A 24,497-nucleotide genomic window follows, 5' to 3' on the forward strand; every position below is an offset into this window, starting at 1 on the left:
TACTATTATAATTTTGCTTAAACCTGCCAAAAATTCCATGGAGTGTGGGTCATATAGACCTATCTCTTTACTCAATTTAGATGATAAAATTCTGACAAAAATTTTGGCAAATCGACTTAATCCTATTATCACCTCGTTAATACGTGAGGATTAATCTGGCTTTATTCCCGGGAGGTCCACTTCAGGGAATATCCGCATGGTCCAGGCGGTTTCACAGGCAGGGGGAAATTTATGCCAACAGTGGGCATTGGCATCTCTTGATGCGGCCAAAGCCTTTGACTCAGTGGAGTGGAGATATCTGCAAGCGATGTTGACACAATTTGGATTTGGATCTGGATTTTCCAAATGGATATCCATTTTATATAAGCACCCCAGGGCAAATCTATTGGTTAGCGGTATGGGTACAGCCTTTTTTTTTATCTAAGTAGGGGCACTAGACAGGGATGCCCGCTATCCCCTCTTCTATTTGCTTTGGCTATAGAACCTCTTGCCATCCACTTTCGTCAGGATCACATATTTCGGGGAGTGCTAATTGCGGATGATTTAGTTCTCTACATGTCCGATGTTCATGATACTCTTCCTAGGGCTATTGATATTTTGAACCGTTTTGGCCTCTATTCTGGCCTTCTGATCAACTGGGCTAAGTCGGCTCTGATGCCTTTGTGGGAGGTGGAATGGCCAGATGTGTATTATAATCTACCTGTGGTTACCAGCTTTAAAGAGGCTCTGTCACCAGATTTTGCAACCCCTATCTGCTATTGCAGCAGATCGGCGCTGCAATGTAGATAACAGTAAGGTTTTTATTTTTAAAAAACGAGCATTTTTGGCCAAGTTATGACCATTTTTGTAGTTATGCAAATGAGGCTTGCAAAAGTCCAAGTGGGTGTGTTTAAAAGTAAAAGTCCAAGTGGGCGTGTATTATGTGCGTACATCGGGGCGTTTTTAATACTTTCACTAGCTGGGCGCTCTGAAGAGAAGTAACATCCTCTTCTCTTCACAACGCCCAGCTTCTGGCAGTGCAGACGCAGCGTGTTCTCGAGAGATCACGCTGTGACGTCACTCACAGGTCCTGCATCGTGTCAGACGAGCGAGGACACCGGCACCAGAGGCTACAGTTGATTCTGCAGCAGCATCGGCGTTTGCAGGTAAGTCGATGTAGCTACTTACCTGCAAACGCTGATGCTGCTGCAGAATCAACTGTAGCCTCTGGTGCCGATGTGGCCGTCACGATGCAGGACCTGTGAGTGACGTCACAGATCTGCACTGTCACAAGCTGGGCGTTCTGAAGAGAAGAGGATGTTACTTCTCTTCAGAGCGCCCAGCTAGTGAAAGTATTAAAAACGCCCCGATGTACGCACCTAATACACGCCCACTTGGACTTTTACTTTTAAACACACCCACTTGGACTTTTGCAAGCCTCATTTGCATAACTACAAAAATGGTCATAACTTGGCCAAAAATGCTCGTTTTTTAAAAATAAAAACGTTACTGTAATCTACATTGCAGCGCCTATCTGCTGCAATAGCAGATAGGGGTTGCAAAATCTGGTGACAGAGCCTCTTTAAATATCTAGGCATATACAGTATATCACGAAATATCCTGCTGAGTCTCATGGTAAAAATATATACCCTCTGGAGAATCTGTTTGTTGAGAAATTAAGAGCATGGAAAACTTTGCCTTTATCGGTGGCGGGCACGGTAAACTTGGTAAAGATGATCCTCTTACCGAAAGGCTTATATTTACTGAGGCATGCAGATGGTTCTACTCCGAGATCTTTCTTTGACAGGCTGCATTCACTGGTGGCTAGTTTTGTATGGGGGAAATCTAGCAGGAAACTTGTTCTGTCCAAACTCCAACGTCCCAAAGTCAAGGGTGGACTGGCAATGCCTGATTTTTACATTTACTTTTTGAGTGGTCAACTGCGCTATTTGAAAGAATGGCTTGGCCTGAGCCCGGAATCTTTTTCAGAATATGCTTTGGGACAAGTGATAGGACAATCGGTCCTGTGGCCTGTGCTGGAGAACCCCACTTTGTTCAGAGGAAAATGACTACAACTTCATAGACTTGCACATCAGGTTTGAAAGGCAGCTAAACTGATGTGTGGTTTTGGGGACCTGGAGGAGGAGACTCCGTTGTGGGGAAATGCCATGTTCCCGCACCTACACATGTTGGAGGGGTCCTAGTTTTGGAAGTCCATCAGGGTTTTGTGTCTTGGGGATGTATATAGGGAAAATGTGTTATTATCATTCACCCAGATGATGGAATGCTATAATTTACATCGTACCCAATTCTTCAGATATTTACAATTACGACACGCGTTAACCTCACAGTTTCGAACGCAGTCCCCGTCACTCTTTCGAAGTTCCCGTTGATAGGAATTCTGAAGACACAGGGACCCAAGGGCATTATATCGGCAATCTACACTCATCTTCTGAATGCAAAAACTGAGTCGAGTGCACTCCCTGTGCAGGCTGCATGGAAAACAGTTATCCCCAATTTATCCGAGGAGGATTGGTCAGAGGCCCTAGAGTCTCATTTATTGGTATCTCCTTCTGTCAATAATAGACTGTCCCAACTGTACATCATACACCAGTGTTACTTTACACCAACTCGTCTATACCGTATGGGTAGGCTGTCACATACAGAATGTCATAGATGTCACTCTTCGGGGGCAAACTTTATACACCTTATTTGGGGCTGCCCGTGTATTAGCTCCTTCTGGGATGGGGTACTCGAAGTCTTGAATAGTATTGTATCGGCGTCTATACCCAAGCTCCGGAGGATTAGTCTGTTGGGATTGCTGCAGGAGGAGAGTTGGCCATTTCACACTTGTATATTTATTAGAGAAACTTTATTTCTGGCTAGGAAACCTATAGCCTTGAGATGGATGGCGGACCGGCCTCCCACGCTTGCACAATGGAAGTCTCCGGTTAATAATGTCATCCCGTTTGAGAGAGTGGTCTACAGTAATAGGAAATGTTGCCACAAGTTTGGGAAAATCTGGGATGGTTGGCTCTCCTCCTCTACGACCTTAGATCCGGGAAACACTATGCATTCTTTATTAAACAGACTGACAAGGGAGTGATAGAACTGTTTGGATATTGTATTTGAGTATTGTGCTTTATTCTTTTTGCACCTTTCTTATGCATGTCTGTATATGGACTTATCTCGACTTATGTCATATAACTAATTTGTCGACGTGTGGGTCGGACCCATTGCCTGAAATGTACTCTGTGTGGTGTATACGATGATTTGACTGATATGTAATCATTCTCAATCCACTGATGTATGATATAATGTAACATTGTATATTCTTTATTGCAAGCTTTGAGTTCAATAAAACGAGTTTAAAAAAAAAAGATGACCTGTCCCCTCTCCTGACATGACTGGTTTAGTAATTACTTGTATTCCCCATAAAATAACAATTCTGGAGCATCTTTTATTAGAGCTCTACATTGTGTCGTATCTGGTATTGCAGCTTTACCCTATTCGATTGAAGACTGCAATACCAGCCACATACTATGGACAAGAGTGGCGCTGTTTTTGGGAAAAAATCCGACCTTTTCTAATCTCAGACAATTCCTTTTTTAAGGATATTCCCTAAAAGCGTGATAGTGGTGGGCTCCATCTCCGGGACCCTCGCCTATCGAGAAAACGTGGGCACAATGTCCTCTCCATTGTCTTCTATGGGAAGACTGGCCGGCCTGAATTGGCAGACGGGGGTCAAGGGACTGTTCTCCTGATAGTTGACGGTCATGTCATTGTGTGGATGGGAATACCCCTCTAATAATGGGGAATTATGGGTAATAACAGAAAATGATCATGGGTTTATTATTTCTTTCCACTATCTACTCCATTTAATTGAGAGAGGACGTATGTAAATCACCATAGCAATACCGTGCGATATAATGTCTGTATATATAAATATTAATAACATCACCCAGAGAACGGGACAGCGGGTGAGTGTGTCCGGCAGACGACATGATAATATTTGTATACACAGAGCTGGTCCATCCGACCTGTCTCTATCACAGGGTTTTTATTACAGCACCGGCGTCAGGTATAATAACCATGTTACCATGGTAACAAGCACAGACATTAAACGCAGAGTAATCAGATGAGAATTCACAGGCCGGTCGCAGATGTCACGTTTCTCGGCGCGGACTTCACAGCAGTCACAAGGTGATAAGTGTTCGCAGTTCCTCTATCAATTACCAGAAGATGGGACCGAACAGTTCCATCATTGTATTTAAGTGTCATGGCTGTGCAGCTGTTTATTTCACTGCGTATACACAGTATGGGCACAAGGGGCAATTTCCCCAGGGGCCGCCACTATTATGGCGCCTGGAGGGATATTATTCAGGAACTGATTAATGTGTGTGAACTTGCATGCGGATGCAAGTAAAAAATATGGCAAAGCAGTTGCAGTGGCGGCATAGTGAGAGAGCAAGACGCTGTTGCCGGCGGCACCATGATCTCACTGCATTGCGTCGCCTACGCCGAGCTGCTGACGTGTGGTTACTTTGCTCGTCTTGGAAATGGGGTTATGTATAAGTATAATTATTTTTTTCAATTAGATTTAAATTACTGTTGGGAGCACAAAATGGGGCAATCATTCTGTATCTGGGGGGCACAAAGGGGGGCATTATTGATGTGTGGGGTACAAAGGGGGCAATGCTACCATGGGGGGCCTAAAGGGGACCCCATTACTGTGTGGGACACAAAGAGGGGCATTATTGCAGTGTGCAGGGCCAGTCTTAGGATAGATGGCGCCCCGTGCAGAATTATCCTTCGGCGCCCCACCCCATCATAAAAAAAATGCCCCATTAAAAAAAGTATAATGCCCCACACACTATAATGCCCCATATAGTACCCCCACGCAGTATAATGCCCCTTTTGTGCCCCCATATAGTATAATAATAATAATAATATAATACATTATAACCCCTTCAAGGACACAGTATTTTGTCCTCTAATTGTACCCACTCAGTATTATGCCCCCTAAGTGCCCCTACACAGTATAATGACCCCCTCCCCTGGCTGCCACACACAGCCCCCCTTGTAGATAGTGCCCCTCTGTAGATTGTGCCATATTCCCCCAACTCCCCCTTGTAGACAGTGCTCCCAAACAAAAAAAATTGTACTCACCTAGGCCCCGTTCCCACGACGAACTGAGCTGCCCCATGACGAGATCCTTGCGTAGGCCGGCGTGATCCTGTAGCCTAGTACAGAGTTTCCTGACCTTTTTGAACTCAAGGCACCACTGGAAAAAATAAATTCCTCAGGGCACCCCTACTAAAAATTGTTTAAAGGAAGACAGAAAACGGCTAAAAACAAGCACTACACTGTTAGGGTATGTTCACAAAGGCAAAAAAAATCTGCCTCAAAATTTCTTCAGGATTTTGAATTGACAGCGTTGTTTGAACTTTTTTTTTTTGCGTTTTTTAAGCCGTTGAAGCTAATACAAAATCTCTAAACGAGCAGCGCAGGTATTTTCTGCCTCCTTTTAGTTTAAATTGGAGCTCAGAGGTGGAAACCACTTGAAGAACATCAGCCCCCCACTCATAGTAAAAAAAAATCTTTTACAACTTGTTTTTCCACTGTAATTGGGGCTGCACAGAAGCCCCAGTTACAGGGGAAATCAGCCCCTCTCATAGTGACGATTGTCACTAATAGGGCTGTGCTGGGTTTAGTTAGACACAGCAGTAGCCTCCTACTAATGACTTCCCGGCGATCATGTGACCAGTCACATGATCACCAGGACTATTGAGCTCTGTGTACAAGTGAGCAGAAAAAGACTGAAGTAGTGAAAGCTGCTTCTATCTTCTCTTCAGGGTCCCCGGGTCACTGACTGCCAGGCATCTGACATTTAGCTTCCGATCACTCAGGCAGACAACAAAATACCGGCGCAGCAGATCTACAATGGTGTGGGTTTTAAGAACCTCCACCGCCGGCTGTATATACACAGTGGGCGGTCAAGAACCAGTTAAAGGAGTTTTCCGGGACTATAATATTGATGGCCTAACCTTAGGATAGTCCATCAATATCAGATCGGTAAGGGATCAAATACTGAAACCCCTGCCAATCATCTGATTGAAGTGTCCCTTTATTATTTACCAGACTTAGCGCCGTACATGTGATAGTGGCTGTGCCTGGTATTGCAGCTCAGTCCCATTCAAAAGCTGTAATACCAGGTCCTGCCACTACCAAATGTACAGCACTGTGCCTGGTAAATAATCATGGGGCTGTGGCCCCTTCAGTCGGCTGATCAGCGGGGGTGCTGGGAGTCGGACCCCCGTCAATCTGATATTGTTGACCTATCCTAAGGATGGGCCATCAATATTATAGTCATGGAAAACACAGTCAAGGCCACAGAACACGTGTGGTCTGGGTACACATCATATAGTAACAATCTCTAATTAAAGTAATTTGGTGCCATCCAGTTCATATTATTATTTTGTACCCGTCACCTGGAAACGGTGTCTTCTTTGTGGGGAAAACATTGGGTAGAAAACATGGGACACAATAGAGGAGGTCATTTAGGTTAGACATCCAATACTTATGGAAATACAAGTCTAGAATGAAGCAGTGACATCAATGTGGGATATTAAATTGTTCTAAAAATCCTTGTGTGACTCCGAGCCCACCCAGTGACACCCTCATACTCACCGCACTGTTTATATTGTATCGGATCTCGGTTTGCAGAAGGGGAACGTGTATCTTAAATGTAACTTCAATTGAATTGTCAGTAATTCCGATGCTTTGAGTCTATATTGAATTAAGGAGTATCCACCTATAAAACACACACAGATAGCAACTCCTGGATACACTTCTCTGGAGTGAATCGTCTCACTGAACAATGCTGAGAACTTTGCCCAGAAGGATTATACGGTGAGCAAGTTGGACAGAGGATGAAGTGGAAATCTGAGAGGTTATTGGAAGTCAACCAATCTAAATTTAACCAGAGCTGCACCAAAACATCATCCGTAGAAGTACATGGCGGCAGTTGTACGACTCCGGATCGGTTTAGTACTGCTTACACTTATTGGGATAGAGTTGGACTAACACTTCCTACTGTTGGAAGCTCTCGCATCCTCAATGCTGGACGTTCTCTCTGTGATATTCCGATCCTGTCCACATACCTCCCAACTTTAAAAGATCAGAAAGAGGGACAACTTATGCGGTGCGCGAAGCAAACCATGGCAATTTGTTTTTACATTATTAAGAATTGTAGTCGGCACACCTTGCTTGTGTTTCAAAAATTATATTTATTTAGAGTCTAAATAAATATAATTTTTGAAACACAAGCAAGGTGTGCCGACTACAATTCTTAACCTACATCCGGGTTGGGACCCTACCTCGAGCACCCTAGGATACCGGTGCTATCTGAACACAACCATAGATGTTTTTACATTATGTCATGCCTCTAACCCCACCCAATCCCTGTCCATACACACCCAGTTCCCATTTTGCCCCACATAGTATTATGTCCCCAGTAGTGCCCCACACAGTATCATGCCCCAGTAGTGCCCCACACAGTCTCATGCCCCTATAGTGCCCCCCACACAGTTTCCTCCCTTCATAGTACCCCCACACAGTATCATGCCCGCAGAGTGCCCCATGCACAATATCATGCCCCATAATGAACCTACACAATACTATTCCCCTAGTGTGCCCCCGCAACATATCATGCCTCCAATAGTGCCCCACCAATATCATGCCCGCATAGTGCCCCCACATAATATCATGCCCCCATAGAGCCCCCATACAGTATGAAGCCCCCATATTGCCCCATACACAGTATGAAGCCCCCATAGTTCCCCACCATACAGTATGAAGCCCCCATAGTGCCCCATACACAGTATGAAGCCCCCATAGTTCCCCACCACACAGTATAATGTCTCCATAGTGCCCTCTCACACAGTATAATGCCCACACAGTGCCTCCCCACAGTATAATGCTCTTAAAGGGCCCCCACAGTATAATCCCCCCATAGTGCCCCGACACAGAATAATGCCCCTATATTGCCCCCCACACAGTAAAATGCCCCCATAGTTCCTCCTAAAAATAATAACGTAAATACTCAACTAGCACCATTCCCACGGCAAATGGAGGAGATCCCTCTACATGTCTCCTCCATTCTATGGCTAGGAACAGGCAGGCATGATGTCACTGCATCACGCCAGCTTGCACTGAGCCGCTGACGGCAGGTGTCACATAGTGCAGGTGACCCAAATACAGTTGAAACCTGGGACATGTCGCCAGCCTCACCGGACTGCGGGACATCGCAGTTAGCAATTCATGAAAGGTCCATGGATGGGTATATATCTCATTGGCCTTTGTTGATGGTGGCAAATCAATGCCAACATCAGGTGCATAATCCTAGATTAAAGGGTTACTAAACGTTCAACAAACTTCTGACATGTCATAGTGACATGTCAGAAGTTTTGATTGGTGGGTGTCCAAGCATTGTAACCCCCACAAATCGCTAAAACGCAGCGGCAGACGTGCTCGTGTTAGTGCTTAGCCGCTTTGTTTCTGTTAGTTTTTTTTCCGGAAATCAATGTATCGATGTACGGACACAATAGAAAGTCTATGAGCCCGAACTCCGATACATCGGCTTTCCGGAAAAAGCTGAACAGAAACGAAGCGACTAAGCACTAACACGAGCACTTCTGCCGCTTGGTTTTAGCGATTGGTGAGGGTCTCCGTGCTCGGACCTCCATCAATCAAAACTTCTGACATGTCACTATGAGGGTATGTTCACACGCTGAGAGGCAGTTACGTGTGAAAAGACAGACTGTTAACAGCTGCCTCGTTTCACACGTAAAAGCTCCTCGTAATTTACGAGGCGTCTGAGACGCTCGTAAACCTTGAGGGTATGTTCACACGTAGTCAACCAAAACGTCTGAAAATCCAGAGCTGTTTTCAAGGGAAAACAGACCCTGCTTTTCAGACGTTTTTTACCAACTCGCATTTTTACCAACTCATTTTTTTACCAACTCGTTTTTGGAGCTGTTTTCATTGGAGTCTATGAGAAAACAGCTCCAAAAACGTCTGAAAGAAGTGTCCTGCACTTCTTTTGACGAGGCTGTATTTTTACGAGTCGTCGTTTGACAGCTGTCAAACGCCGACGCGTAAATAACAGGTCGTCTGCACAGTACGTCGGCAAACCCATTCAAATGAATGGGCAGATGTTTGCCGACGTATTGTAGCCATATTTTCAGACGTAAAACGAGGCATAATACGCCTCGTATACGTCTGAAATTTGGCCGTGTGAACATACCCTGAGCCGTGCTTCATTGATTTCAATGAAGAACGGCTCAAATTACGTGGCAAAGAAGTCCCCAGCACTTCTTTGCCGAGGCAGTAAATTTACGGGTCGTCGTTTGACAGCTGTCAAACGACGACGCGTAAATGACAGGTCGTCTGCACAGTACGTCGGCAAACCCATTCAAATGAATGGGCAGATGTTTGCCGACGTATTGCAGCCCTATTTTCAGACGTAAAACGAGGCATAATACGCCTCGTATACGTCTGAAATTTGGCCGTGTGAACATACCCTGACATGTCAGAAGTTTGTTGAACGTTTAGTTACCCTTTAATGGATCTCTGCTGGTCCTTACACCAATTAAGTAACTTACTAGAAGTCCGTCCTAGAGCAAAGTGAAAGTGAAGAGCTCCTACCGACCTTTAACAATGGATTTGTCTTCTGTCCATCTTATTGTCCGCTAGAACCATCTCTCTTTGCATTCTTCAGAACTTTCTCAACTAGAAACCCTAGGCAAGGTCTAATCTTATAAAACGAGGCATGTTAACCCGCAATCCTACAATCTTTTTTCAGGACAGGTTACAACCCTTTCAAATCCCAAAAATTCAGATCAGAAAATAGGTGCCCATACACATTAGACGGAACTCAGCCGATGATTTAACGTGTATGGAAACCACCCAGCTCTCCCCTGACGGCAGATAATGGGGGAAAGAAGGATCGGGCCAAGTGGGCCTGTTTATGGGGGAATTGGGAGAAATAACTGTCAGCAGAACAAGCATTCGGCTGACAGTTATTTAATGTATTTGGACACCAATGAGAGGACTTATTAAAGCTTATCGACAGCCCTTTACTAGTATTTGTGGGTGACAGCCAGAAGTCCAGAGGAGTATGAAGGTTGAGCTGTGTCACCTGCTACAGGCCATGCCTGTTTCTACGTAAGGGCAGATTCACACGAGCGTTGCGTTTTTGCGCGCGCAAACAACGCAGCGTTTTGCGCGCGCAAAAACCATTTGACAGCTGCGTGTGTCATCCGTGTCTGATGCGCGGCTGCGTGATTTTCGCGCAGCCGCCATCATAGAGATGAGGCTAGTCGACGGCCATCACTGTCCAAGGTGCTGAAAGAGCTAACTCTTTCAGCACCCTCGACAGTGAATGGCGAACAGAATATCGCAAAACCTGTAGAAAAAAAAGAAAAAGTTCGTACTTACCGAGAACTTCCCGGCCGTTGCCTTGGTGAAGCGTCCTTGGTGACACGTCCTTGGTGACGCGCCTCTCTTGACATCGGGCCCCACCTCCCTGGATGACGCGCCAGTCCATGTGACCGCTGCAGCCTGTGCTTGGCCTGTGATTGGCTGGAGCTGTCACTTGGACTTAATTGTCATCCCGGGAGGTCAGACTGGAGGAAGAAGCCGGGAGTTAGCGGTAAGTCAGAACTTCGTTTTTTTTTCTACAGGTTCATGTATATTGGGATCGGAAGTCACGGTCCATGGTGCTGAAACAGTTTAACTCTTTCAGCACCATGGACAGTGACTATCTCCTGACGTCGCGTACCGATAATTTTTTTGCCGGGTTCGGCCAAAACGAGTTCGGCCGAACCCGGTGAAGTTCGGTTCGCTTGTCCGGCTTCGCTCATCGCAAAGACACTCCGTTTGGATGTTCGGAAACAGAAAAGCACGTGGTGCTTTTCTGTTTTCATTCATCCTTTTCACTGCTGTTGCGCGAATCACGCTCGTCCCACGGAAGTGCTTCCGTGTGGTGCGCGTGGTTTTCACGCACCCATTGACTTCAATGGGTGCGTGATTCGCGAAATACGCAGAGTTATTGAACCTGTCGCGCTTTTTGCGCAGCAGACAAACGCTGCGCAAAAAGCACGGACTGTCTGTACTGCCCCATAGACTTGTATTGGTCCATGCGTGCCGCGTGAAAACCACGCGGCCCGCACGGACCGAATACACGCTCGTGTGAATCCCCCCTAACAGTCAGAACATTTTTCAAAACTTTTTTCTTGTTGGAGTTTCCCTTCAAGGAACCTGTCCCCGCTCTGTAAATTGTTGTATCTACTTTCTGCCCTATATCTGCTTTTTATCACCAGGTAGTTTATAGGTCCAAAATTCTGTGCTGATTAATTTCTTAATATGGTTTATAGAGGCCCGAACTTCTTATGCCTGACACAGAGCTCCTGCATAATCATAGATTTAAAAAAATAAATAATTCTGTCTGCCTCCAGTCACCACTAGAGGGAGCTTAGGAGCTTACTGCATACTCTGTTATTATTAAGTTCAATGTATAAACAGTATGCAGTAAGCGCATACATTTCCTCTAGTGGTGACTACAAGGAGGTAAAACGTAATCACTCATCTCTATGTCTATGCAGGGGATTAGAAGCTCTGTATCAGAAAAACAAAGCTCCGAGCACTATTAAAATATATTAAGAAATTAATCAGCACAAAATTTTGAACCTATTCAGATAAAAAGAACAAATTTGTGTTCAAGGGTGAACATTTCCTTTAATTAAGAATTTCCTATATAGTATGTAAAAAGTGTTACCTGTAAAATTATGTAAAATTTAACTGTCCAACATGGCTGTAAATGTGATCGTGTTATATATCATTATTCCCATGGCTATGTCATTGCATGTGATCACTAATTGTTCTACGTCCACATTTGGTGTTTTGTCTATTAGTAATCATTAGTGATAGTGTTTAAACATATGATCTCATTGTGACTTCCTTGGCATCTGGTGACTGTGGTCTGGGAAGTGACTAATAGACAATACTCAGGAACTTATAACTGTCCTTCGATTCTGCATAACTCTGGCCTAATGTTTAGTGGGTCAGTTTCATTGTTGACATAGGAAGCTATCACTGGTGTCAGTGTGATTGTGTAAAGGCCATATAAAATTAAGGTCTATTTACGGTTAATTTAAAGTAAAGCCTTGGCTTGGAGCCACTACAAAGGTAATATTATGGAACTGTACTCTGAGCAATTCCCTTAAATATTGTCCGGGAACACTCCTGAGGGCATCTTAAATCCTTGCTCTTCCCAAAAATATGGCAAGAGGGACATTCACAATAGTAAAATCTATTTAGCTAAATGTATTCTTCATACCATTATCACTAATTGAAATTTGCATGTGATCATAATCGTTACAAGGTCACTTAAGTTTTTCTTTTATAGGAAACAATTGCGGTCATGTCGTGGGACCGCAAATAAATTTCCCCGGTGGTCTGGCCTGGGTCTAAGGCCTCATTTACACGAGCGTATGCGTTTTGCGCGCGCAAAAAACGCTGCGTTTTGCGCGCGTATGCATGGCGTATGCACTGCGTAAACGCAGCCTTGTTGCGTTTTAAACGCGCAAAAGGCATTTGACAGCTCCGTGTGTCATGATGCGCGGCTGCGTGATTTTCACGCAGCCGCCATCATAGAGATGAGGTAGTCGAGGCCCGTCACTGTCCAAGGTGCTGAAAGAGCTAACTGATCGGCAGTAACTCTTTCAGCACCCTCGACAGTGAATGCCGATCACAATATACACCAACCTGTGAATAAAAAAAGACATTCATACTTACCAAGAACTTCCTGCTTCCCCCAGTCCGGGCTCCCGGCCGTTGCCTTGGTGACGCGTCCCTCTCTTGCCATCCGGCCCCACCTCCCAGGATGACGCCGCAGTCCATGAGACCGCTGCAGCCTGTGATTGGCTGCAGCCTGTGCTTGGCCTGTGATTGGCTGCAGCTGTCATTTGGACTGAACTGTCATCCCGGGAGGTCGGACCGGAGTTATCGGTAAGTCAGAACGTCTTTTTTTTTTTACAGGTTCATGGATTTTCGGAGCGGAAGTCACTGTCCATGGTGCTGAACCAGTTTAACGCTTTCAGCACCGTGGACAGTGACTGTCTCCTGACGTCGCGTACCCGAACATTTTTTACCGGTTTCGGTCAAAACGAGTTTGGCCGAACCCGGTGAAGTTCGGGGCGCTCATCTCGAATTTGACACTCCGTTTGGATGTTTGTAAACAGAAAAGCACGTGGTGCTTTTCTGTTTACATTCAGGAGTTTGACAGCTCTTGCGCGAATCACGCAGTTCGCACGGAAGTGCTTCCGTGCGGCATGCGTGGTTTTCACGCACCCATTGACTTCAATGGGTGCGTGAGTGCGCGAAAAACGCACGATTATAGAACATGTCGTGAGTTTTTTTCTGCGCACACGCAATGAGCGCAATTCACGCATCGTCTAAACAGCCCCATTGACTAATATAGGTGCGTACGACATGCGTGCAAAGCACGCGCGTCGCACGCGCGTATAATACGTTCGTGTAAACGAGGCCTAAAGCTGAAAGCTGCCCAAGCAAATAATATAGCTGTTGGACAATGAAGTCGAAAGTTGCGTTCCTTGACTGTCAACTTGTTATTTCAATCAGGGGATATCAGCAATTTGCAATCACTCCGGGCGCTGCTTATAGGAAACAAAGGACTGGATAGGAAAAATCCAACCGGTCCCAACTTTTTTTCCCTTGATAGGAGCCGTTGGAGGACAGTTGGGAGGTCTCCATTTATATTTGATTGTGGACAGGTCCAGCTGCTCTCCATTTACCATGATGTGCAAACCAGAATCAGCCATGTTGGAGACGATGGAAAACAGATTTTAGTCGCCTGGTCACCGAGCATGCCTCCTTATCGCTCCACCCTCCTCTCCTTTTATCTCAAATGTGTTCCTCTTATGTTCGTGCCCAGCCATTCCCCCCAAGTCTCTGAGTTAATACACAAGGGAAAGGAAGCCTAAAATTGATGTAGGAACATCCACATGACAGCCCACATGCACCCTAAAAGCTATAAATGTATAGTTTTCCTTAATTTCAGTGGACGTCACTGCCTGGACAAACAAAGTTGTAGATCAGGGTGTAAGGTATGGAGTTTTAAATGTGCCCCCCAAGGGTGTAGGGTAATAATAATCGTAGGTTGCTATATAATTCGTGTCCCGTCCTCGGGCATGTGAGCGGAACGGACGACGGAAGTTGGATGTTCAATATAAGCAGTTACAGTGTTATTTAGAGTGGGTAAACATTTTGTACATTATGTACCCGCCATTGTTCTGAGTGTCTTCATCCATGTCCAGGCTCCAGACTAGAAATTACAGAGATGACAATGGAGTGAACTGATGTGGAAAGCAAAAAATCATCAGGTAGAGGTCACCCCCCTGAACAGTGGGGGAGGTTATGACTATAGTCAATAAGTGTGTAACGGTAGGAAGCACAGGAGAGGGACATGTGTGCCTTCTATCCCGCTCTCCCAGCAGTTCAGGACATCGCAGGGTCACAAGAAGACCCTCTAAACATACAAGCTATTCTAATAGCCCCCATAGACTGCAGCATTGGTTACTGATGAATGGCACATCATTTGTTTTATTTGCACTTATTAATTTTACAGTTCATCCTGAGCCTCCTGGTTCGTAAATAAAATGCCAGAACTGCGGTAAAGACTGACACAGGGACAGAGCAGAATGATAGGATGAGTAAAGGGGAATTAGGCCATGTTCACACTATGGATGTGTATTCTGTGCAAGTTGAAAACGTGCGTATTCTGTGACAAGATACGCGTGGAAACCTCACGACATGCACATTAGCATTATTGAATGAGACTGAGCTGCGTGCAAATCTGCAGCAGATGAAACTGAAAATCCGCAGCAGAAATCTAAGGGTCAATCTCGAATTTTTGCCGCGATTGTCAGCCACAACTGCACAAAAAATACTAATTATATTGTCTGGAAATAGCCTTAAGCTGAGTTCACACGTTGCGGATTTGTCACGGATCTTCATTGCAGATTTTACCCTTTGCAATGCAAAAACGGTGAGATCTGCGTTAAACCTGCAACAAAATCCGCAACAAATCTGCGACGTGTGAACTCAGACTTAAAGGGACAGGACGATGTCTTTCCATATGCCCTATTAGGGTATGTTCACACGCACTGTTTTCAGACGTAATTCGGGCATTTTACGCCTCAAATTACGCCTGAAAAAACGGCTCCATTACGCCTGCAAACATCTGCCCATTGCTTTCAATGGGTTTTACGGTGTTCTGATCCCACGAGGTGTTCCAACGGGGTGTTTTTTACGCCTCATTTTCAAAAAACGGCACGTAAATAGACGCCCGCGAAAAAGAAGTGCATGTCACTTCTTGAGCCGTTTTTCACTGACTCTATAGAAAAACAGCTAAAAAAACAGCTGCGAAAAACGCCTGAAAATCAGGAGCTGTTTTCCCATGAAACAGCTCCGTATTTTCAGACGTTTTTGATTTTGCGCGTGCACGTACCCTTACGACATATGAAGTTATTAGGGGCATCTTTCAGTCGATCAGGGTCTGTGGAAAGCTTTGTGACAACCCATACAGGCACTTAATGAGTGTGATAAACAGGACTGGAGATCTCTGTTTGCGGTCAGTGAATGGAAACATTCTTATTCATATCTAGAAGCAGATACTGATCATGTTCTGCTCATACAGGTGCACAGCTTGTTACACGAGAGGCTCTGATACACTGTAACAAGTCCTGCACTGCAGCTGTGTCTGCTGGAAATAATCAGGAGAGGGTTTTTAGCCTCTGGATGTAAACAATAATGTCTTCATTTACTTACAGCAAACAAAGATCTTAAAATCAATGAGGGAAAAACAAAGTGTTGATATAAAGCTACATCAGCTTTCTAGGCTGCAAACCACCAGATCTACAAGTCAGTATGAGGGTGGGGGAGTGTGAACAAATCCCTTGCCCCATGCACACAACCGTAAAATCGCCCATAATTATGTACCGTAATTACGGGCCCATTCTTTTCTGTGGCCGACGGACACCCTCCCGTATGTCTACGGGGGGGGGGTCCGTTCCGTAGAAACCTGCCGAAAAAATAGGACATGTCCTATTTTTTTATTTTACGGACCGTGCTCCTATGCTTTGTAATGGGAGCACGGCCTGTATAAACGGCCGACTGTCCGCGGCCGTAATTACAGGTCGTAAATTACAGGCACGGTCGTGTGCATGGGGCCTCACACCTTCTCCCAAAAAATCCTCATCTCACCCTTCTTCATGTAACGGAGATGGACCATGTGAACGGAGAGCCTTTAATCTATGATGTACGTAAATGTCTGCAAATAATCTGGTAGATATCGGAGGGTGATATGTAGTAAGTATATTTTTTTAGACACTGTTTCTTTAATTGTGGACGGGACACAATTTATATATATAATTAAATCAATACACGGCACACAATATTTTTTTATTAAATTCATATAGTTTATTGATTTGTCATCCTCATTACAAACACATTCAATTCTGCTATTGGTGATAGATTGGTAAAGTGCAAATACCCCCGCCCCTCCCCCATGCTGCATGATTGACAAACGAGACTCCATACATTCAGAATTAATGACCATTAATACATTGGATGATGTCATAAAGGGAAAAGTTTTGTTACATAGCACACGAATCCAAAATATAATAACAAAAATCGTCATTGCCCTTTAAACCGAGAATGTTTTTGACTCATTACATTATGTCCCGCTCTATAAAAAGCTTCAGGTTGGGTCCGCATTGTACAAATATTGTCACTCTTATTAATTCCCAAGCATATAATAGTATACTAATGATTATTACAACCAGCCCTGAGTAGCCGAATAAAGATAAACTGATTATTTGATGCAGCTGAAGCAGTGGCATACCTATACGGGGTGCACAGGTTGCAGTCTCCTCTAAACCCTGGAGCCTTAGGGACCCCAAAAAGTCTTTACTCCCTATAAGGAGACCTGTACTATATATGTGGGGGCTATAGGGGCCCAGGAGCTTCAAGTTACCCAACTCCGGATCAGAATCAGCAGTAAAATATAATGACGGATCTACATATAAACTACAAAAATGTTTAGATTTTTTAAAAAACAAACAAAAAACAAACATCAGTAGCAAAGTTTGATCCAGTTCTATAAATCCTTCCAGTCCTCAATAACTGGGACCTACAGACTGTCTTATTGTATCCCACCACTCTGCCCAGCACCTATAGGGTATATGCACACTACATTGACCCATTGTCCATTTTTCTTTTATATATATTTAAATCCAAGATTGGAAACTGTGTAACACAAATTATGCTCCAATCACATTGAATTCTTTGGAGAAGGGAAATTCATATTGGGACCACCAAAAAAAAACAAAATAGTGGTAATGGATGACAAAAATTCTACAAACTGTACATAATAATAATCTATAGGAATATACCGGTAAATATTCAATGTTCAAAAAAAAAAGAATGTAGTGTGCACAAGACCTAAAGGCAACCAGTGACTCTCTAACCGATGTGTAACCACAAGTCCCAGCAACACAGATTGGCACAATATACTGGTACTTTGGGCCCCTCAACAACCAAAGAGCCACAAGGGGCTACATATGATGCAGATCAGACGACATGACCTGTGTTCCTCACAAATGTGCTCAGAAGCGACCAGCGACTCCTAAATATCAATCTCCATCAGTTCTTGAAATCAGGTTTCCTCTAGGACAAGATACAGCTCTGCTGCTTCCTCCGTGGTTGTCTCCTCCTGGGTTCTGGTTGTGCACTGGCCCTGCGCCGCTCTAACGCAGGACTCAGTAAGCATGGCAGATTAACCCTGCGCAACAGTTCCTCAAACACCTCCTGTACTTTATGGTTGAGCTTAGCTGAGGTCTCCACATAGCCACTGTCCCATTCAAGTTCTGCAGTAGCAGCAGCCTGTAGTGCCATGAGCTGCCCAGCTTTTGATTCCACGCCGGGGAACAAGTCTGTCTTGTTTCCAATGACCATGATGGGTACTTCAGTCTCGCCCTTGATCTGGAGGATCTCCTCTCTCAGCCTCTCCACCTCTTGGAAGGACTCTAGATCTGCCAAAGAGAAGACCAAGGCGAAGGCATCACCTTGCTGAATGCGCAGCTTCTGCATGGCCGGGAAGGAGTAGCTGCCGCTGGTGTCCACGATTTCAATACGTAACTGGAGGGCATTTGGCCCTGGGTTCAGACAGTAGACCTCCTCCACCGTGCACCGGTGTCTAGGCTCGAAATGGTCATGTAACAACTGGTGGATCAGGGCTGTCTTACCCACGCCGGCAGCTCCCATGAAGACCAGGCGCACTGTGCCATTGGATTGCCCCGAGATGGACATGGTGATCACTCCTTGGAGTGGATTCGCCGGCACCGAGTTGCTTGGTGGGGTTGGTAGATCTGAGCAGTGGCGATGTGCTGCAGTGGTGATGTGCTGCAGTGGTAATGCAGTGCTCTGGACCTGCACAGGTATCTTCACAGTCTATATCAGGTCTTGGTCACTGCTGATATATTGTAGATATCTCCAGGACTGGCTGCTGCGCTGGGAAGGAAGCTCTGCACTCCTCGTCTCCTCAGTCACTACTACTCTTCACACCCACCGCACACAACCTGTTCTTTCTCCTCTGCAACTCCTACTTTTATGCTTGAGTCCTTGCAGCTCCAGCCAATCAGGCGCCACTGCAGGGAGGCTGGCAAACGCCATGTGCCAAGATTATGACACTTTTTTTTCTTCTTCTACACAATACACGTGTCTACTGTGTTCAACGCAACTTATCCAAGAGAGACGCGACGTGAGAGGTGCAGGCAGGCTGCAGATTCTACAACTGAGGAGCCTCCTCGCTTATTACTTATATGTTATATATTCTTAATGGACCCCGGGGTGTCGCTATAATGGGTGCAGACGTAGATGTCACGCTTCGGCACTGGTGCCTGCGGAGGTCCTTCTGCGACATAAGAGGACCCTGTATTATAAATGGCACATGGTAGGTGGGGAGGAGCTTCAAGTCAAGGCTCTGATTGACCCTTATGATCCACAGCGCTAGAAAGTATATTCATCATTGGCAGTGAGTGCGGCAGAAGAGCTTGCAATCGAAAGGCGATGATACATGGACAGGTGGCAATAAGAAGGCAGTACGTCCTTGGTCCCAGCAGAATGGGGGTCCTATACATTTTCCACGATATGAGATCCCAGCCTTAGGCAGTTGTCAAAAATGTTTGATTGTTCTAGGCATTCAGGGGATGGGTTTCTTAGCAGACTGACCCCCAATGATGTGCGCTAAGATCTCCCATCCCCAATGATGACTCCCAATCCATATGCTGTCAATGACCATTTTTACTCCACTGCAGAGGGATCAGTTATGGCTGTTATCATGGCATGGCCACATGTAGATGACAATCTGCTGATAAATGTCTATGTGAGTATTTCAGGTATAGGAAAAATGTCTATAACGTAGGCGGCTGACGCAGGTCATAGGGGAATGCTGCAGGAGAACCTAACCAGACAGGTCTATTTTTACACAATATGATGAAAGTGAACACAAAAAGGAATAGGGCCATTATCATACCTGACAGGTAGGAAGTTGTGAGATGCTATCATGTACAGGGCTGCTTGTCCTATGGTCTGACTTCTGCCAATTTCGGGGAAGGGGGATTTGAACTCATGACAGGGTCAGCCATAGACTGACAGATATAGGACTGAGTTCTAAAGTCAGTAATTCACCTGCCCATCTCCAGACCTCATGATGCACTGTATAGAAGACATTTTAAAAGTGCATTTAGTATAAGTAAAAAAAACTGGAAAACTGCTTCTAAAAATCTTACTCCTAGGCTGAGATACAACGGCTTGAAGTTACAGGCCCAAAGCCTGAGGCTGCACTACTGAGAGATTCTGGTGACAACACGTATCCTACTAATTTTTGTCAGGTAAAGACGTGCGCATCTAGTCAACAAATACATCTAGATCTGCATCCTTACTGGCGGGGACATCAATGTCTTTGGTGACTGAAATTCACGCAAGGTGCCCAGCTTATTCTGACTCAGTAGAGAACTTAAAATTTTCTAAAGGGGTTGTCTAGGCATGGGGCATCAGTATATGATCGGTAGGGGTCTGACACCCGGACTGTGCAGATGGCTCCGGTCGCAGTATAGCGGGGGCGTTCTGCAGTAGTGCAGCTCTACTCCTAATCAAGGTACTTGTCCCTGAGTGGTATAGACTTTCTGGTAACTCAGTTGGGCAGTTTTTCTTTTTATGTCCAGTGCCTGGTGACATAGTGGAATTCTGGTCCTGGGTGCAGTCCTGTTTTAGGGAGTGGCAAACTAGGCAATTGCCCAGGGCCCCTGTTTCCTATGGGACCTGGGACTGTAAATATATGGCTTTCTTATGTGGGTTCTATATGGTATTATTATTTAGATATAGTGTATGGATGTATTATTTTGGCTGTATTTTTTGGCCACTGGATGGCTGTATAGTGTTGGCATTTTATGGAAGTATTATTGGCATTGTAGGGAAGTATTGATTGCCATTGTATGGCGATATTATTTGGGCGCTGAATGGCTGTATTTTGTGGGCAGTGTATGGCAGTATTCGGGTATAAACATTTGGGTAAGAAGTTAATATGGATCTGTGATAATGTCGACGGTCGGGCCCTACTTTGCTTGTTACCCAGGGCCCCATTTTCTATAAAACGGTCTATGCCTGGGTGACCCAATAACACAGTGCCCGAGCCTTGATAAGAGGTGTAGTGCCAGGTTCCTAGTGAATGGATAATGTATTGACCTAGAAGTGCAGCATCTAGTCCCTGGTGACGTCTATTATGCCCAGACCCTCATGACCAGGCCAAAATATGAGAATTTTTGCAAATACCAATAGGATTTGCCAACTTAGGCACACGTAATGCCTGAATATCAAACATAATGATAAGATAATATTTTTATATATTCCATTTTTGCATATTTTGTGTTTGACTTGAAGCATGTCTATGAACGTTTCAGGGAAGTGACATCCATGTCATGCCAATTTACCCTGCAGGAATTATAATTCCCCGAACCATCTTTATCAATGAAACATTTCCAGTACATGAGAGCAATCGGAAAAACTAACATTATGTGGGTTGTCACAGAGGTGGAGCAACTCTAAACAAAGTGCTCCGCAGTGAGAGCTGCAAAGCCACGCAACACCACCAGAGGGCACTAAAATCAGGATCTGAGCAAAATAATAATACGTTTTTAAATCCGCAGCATGTCCAGTTCTGCTGCAAAAAGTGCACAGATTTGTTGCCGATTTTCCCCATTGAATTCAATGTGAAAGAAGAAATCCGCAAGGAAAATCCGCATGTCCAGATAGTTTAAAAAAATCACAGGCTGCAGCGGTCACATGTGACGACACGTCATCGCTGGACGCCAGGCGTACAGAGACCTGCAGGGACCATCGGAAGCGTTGTTGCCTTGGACCTCCAGGGAAGGCGAATATATATTTTCTTTCTTTTTTTTTTAAGACACTTGCTTCAGGGAAATTCGCGCCAAATTTTGCACGATTTGTTGCGGATTTGCCGTTATGGATTTCCCTGTGCCTGGCAGCAGCTTTGTTGCAGAAATTTTCTGGAGCAAATTAGCTACGTGTGGATGTAACCTAAGGCTAGGGCCACACCTAGACTTTTTGTAGATCGATTTTCCAATTTTATCGAGTGACAGCTTCACAGATCTGCACTGACCAACTCAATGTATTTTCTGGACTGCAGCTGTAGTTTGATTTAAAAAATAAAAAAATTGCAAATTGCCCAAAATTGCTTAAACATGAGGACCATGATGCTTTGTAGTAATGATCCTCATTTAGGCTTTTCCTGGGCTTGGAGAACTTTGCTTTGTGGGGTGCTCTAGATTAATTAAAGGGGTATTCCAGACATGGACATCTATGCTCTATACATGGGATTGGTGATAAATATGTGTATGGTCGGGGTCCAAATGCTGGGACCCCCACCGATTGCTAGACCAGAAGACCACACACTCCAACTCTATTGGAGATATGGAAACAGGTGTGGATAGGCGATGAATGTTAATGGATGTAATACCTCTTTAAGTAGGTCCTGGTGACCATCCAATAAATATCGGTCTAGATAAGAATGATAATAATACAGTTGACTCTTTATCATGCACTCCCTTATAGGTTTGCCTCTAAAAGTGCTGAAAAATGTGTCAATGCAAGCAGGTCATTGGGCTGCGTTCAAGGACCCAAAATAAGAGGCGCCTTCTAGATAGAGGGTACATTAGAGGAATACTTCGAAGCTTCAATCTATAACAAGACCCCCATAGCCATGAACCATTTATAGTAGTGGTGTGCTCTTATGTAGTAGAGGGGATTTTCGGCCCTCACAGGCAAAAGAACCCTTCCAACTGCAACCCCTGCACCCCCTAGAGTTATACCCCGGTGATCTAAGGTGAGTTCAGGGAGGACAGAAAGCTCCTGTGGAGCAGAAAGCTGGACTCAAGGGATGGCTGTGACTGTGATGTCATGCTCTGTGATGTCACTGCACACTACATGGTGATGTCACTTGTCCAGGGCGCTCTGTCTACCCCTAGTGTTAGGGACTTATGATGGTGAAGCATTGAAGCCGGTTGTTGAGAAGGCCGCACCCCTGCAGCCATTTATAGTAGTTTTCCATTTGTAACCGGGTTCTAATGGAGGTCATTACTTGTGTTTTCACTTTTTTTGTGCTGCGGTCACCTGACAAGGCTAATATGTCATTGTGGCCGTGAACTATTTAGAAAAAAGCAGCGTCAATGGAGCTCAATGGAATTTTAAACAAGTCTTGGCCTTTGAGCGGCTGTGGCTTTTTATCAACATGGAAGATGTCCAGACAGTGATAGAATTGTTGCAGGTTTCACGCTGACATTTTCTTCATTTCATTGTAGAAGATTTTAGCACTGTAAATACGAGTATCGGTAAGGACTGCAGGGTTAGTTATGAACGACGACAGTAGACCCAAATCTAATACAGTTAAGGGTATGTTCACTCGGCTTATTTTCGGTAAACGGCCGAAAAATCGGAAGCAGAACGCCTCCAAACATCTGCTCATTGATTTCAATGGGAAAAACGGCGTTCTGTTGCGACGGGCTGGTTTTTTACGTGGCTGTTTTGAAAAACGGCCATGTTAAAAAACACCCGCGAATAAGAAGGGTATGTTCACACGCTGAGTCAAAAACGTCTGAAAATACGGACCTGTTTTCAAGGGAAAACACCATCTGATTTGCAGACGTTTTTTAAGCCACTCGCGATATTCGCTGCGTTTTTCGCTGCGTTTTTTTACGCCCGTTTTTGGAGCTGTTTTCTATAGAGTCAATGAAAAACAGCTCCAAAGACGTTTTTCAAAACTGCCGCGTAAAAAATGGCCCATCGGAATAGAACGCTGTTTTTCCCATTGAAATCAATGGGCAGATGTTTGGAGGCATTCTGCTTCCTATTTTTCGGCCGTTTTTCGGGCGTTTACAGCCCAAAAAACGGCACGAAAATAGGCCGTGTGAACATACCCTAAGAGTTCTTTTACTAGGCCACGGGTATTTAGAAACGGCCACCAGGGGAGGGGGTGCAACAAAAGAGAAGCACCATCACGTTACCTCAGATAATAGTGGATCACCACTTGTCTTGGTTTGATTCAGTCGTACGTCCTCTTGACTTTGGCCCCTTTATCTCTCTGGCCTTGTTTAACTTCTACCCATTTATCTAAAAAAAATAGACACATGACTGTGTGGAAAATATCCGCCACGGCCTTCTTTATTAAAATAAATGTAAAACATATCAACTTTAGACAATAAATACTTCAACTTGATCAACCAAACTTGTAGGAGTTTAGCCATAAGCTCAGCCTCGAACCCAACTTAAAATCACTGAAAGAGTCCACTCACCTATTCAGAGACTTTATCCAACTTTAAAAAAAAAAAGGAGACTGTGACAAACAAATAAAATACATGAATTTTGGGAGGATGGATGGGGGAGCCCTCTTCTCTCTTCTTGAAGAGCTGGAAAGCTGACAACACCCAGCACTTGAATATAAATAGCATACACAGGTCACATGGGTTCAACCAGAACCCAATGACCTGCTGTCACCAGGCAAAGGGAAGAATTCTTCCCTAGTGACAGCGGATAATTGGCCGGCTGACCAACCAATAACTCCCAGCTGTTTCCAGATGCAGAAACTGCCTGGTAAACTTCCCGCCAAAACCCTCATAGGATCCACCATGGGATGTTAATAATTCCATGTAGATTCCTCCTGATTGTCTGGTCGGACCCCTAGCATAGAACACAGGCTTGGCAGAATTAATGGCTCCCTTACATATAAGAGATGAATTTATTTACATTGTCGTACACCTTGGTCCACATGGTTAGTCACCCCACACCTCATCACCACTAGT

At 44.8% G+C, this 24,497-nt stretch overlaps 1 protein-coding gene and 1 long non-coding RNA gene across 3 annotated transcripts in view; both read right to left on the minus strand.

The window, feature by feature from the left end:
• The window catches only part of LOC142656508 (uncharacterized), a 48,714-nt gene extending 24,618 nt beyond the window's left edge, over window positions 1–24,096 (minus strand). For both annotated transcript variants that reach the window (XR_012849701.1, XR_012849700.1), the window contains exons 1-2: window positions 23,991–24,096; window positions 23,703–23,808 (exon numbers count right to left, since the gene is read on the minus strand). This is a non-coding gene — a long non-coding RNA (uncharacterized LOC142656508). The remainder of the gene's footprint in view (window positions 1–23,702; window positions 23,809–23,990) is intronic.
• On the minus strand, window positions 16,559–18,785 carry LOC142656507 (GTP-binding protein Di-Ras2-like). Its single transcript, XM_075831440.1, has one exon. The coding sequence runs from the start codon at window positions 18,430–18,432 to the stop codon at window positions 17,791–17,793; it is 642 nt and encodes a 213-aa protein (XP_075687555.1). The 5' UTR covers window positions 18,433–18,785; the 3' UTR covers window positions 16,559–17,790.
• Window positions 24,097–24,497: the final 401 nt, after the last annotated feature.

The sequence above is a fragment of the Rhinoderma darwinii genome, chromosome 6 (genome assembly GCF_050947455.1).
Source record: "Rhinoderma darwinii isolate aRhiDar2 chromosome 6, aRhiDar2.hap1, whole genome shotgun sequence".
NCBI classification, from domain to species: Eukaryota; Metazoa; Chordata; class Amphibia; order Anura; family Rhinodermatidae; genus Rhinoderma; species Rhinoderma darwinii.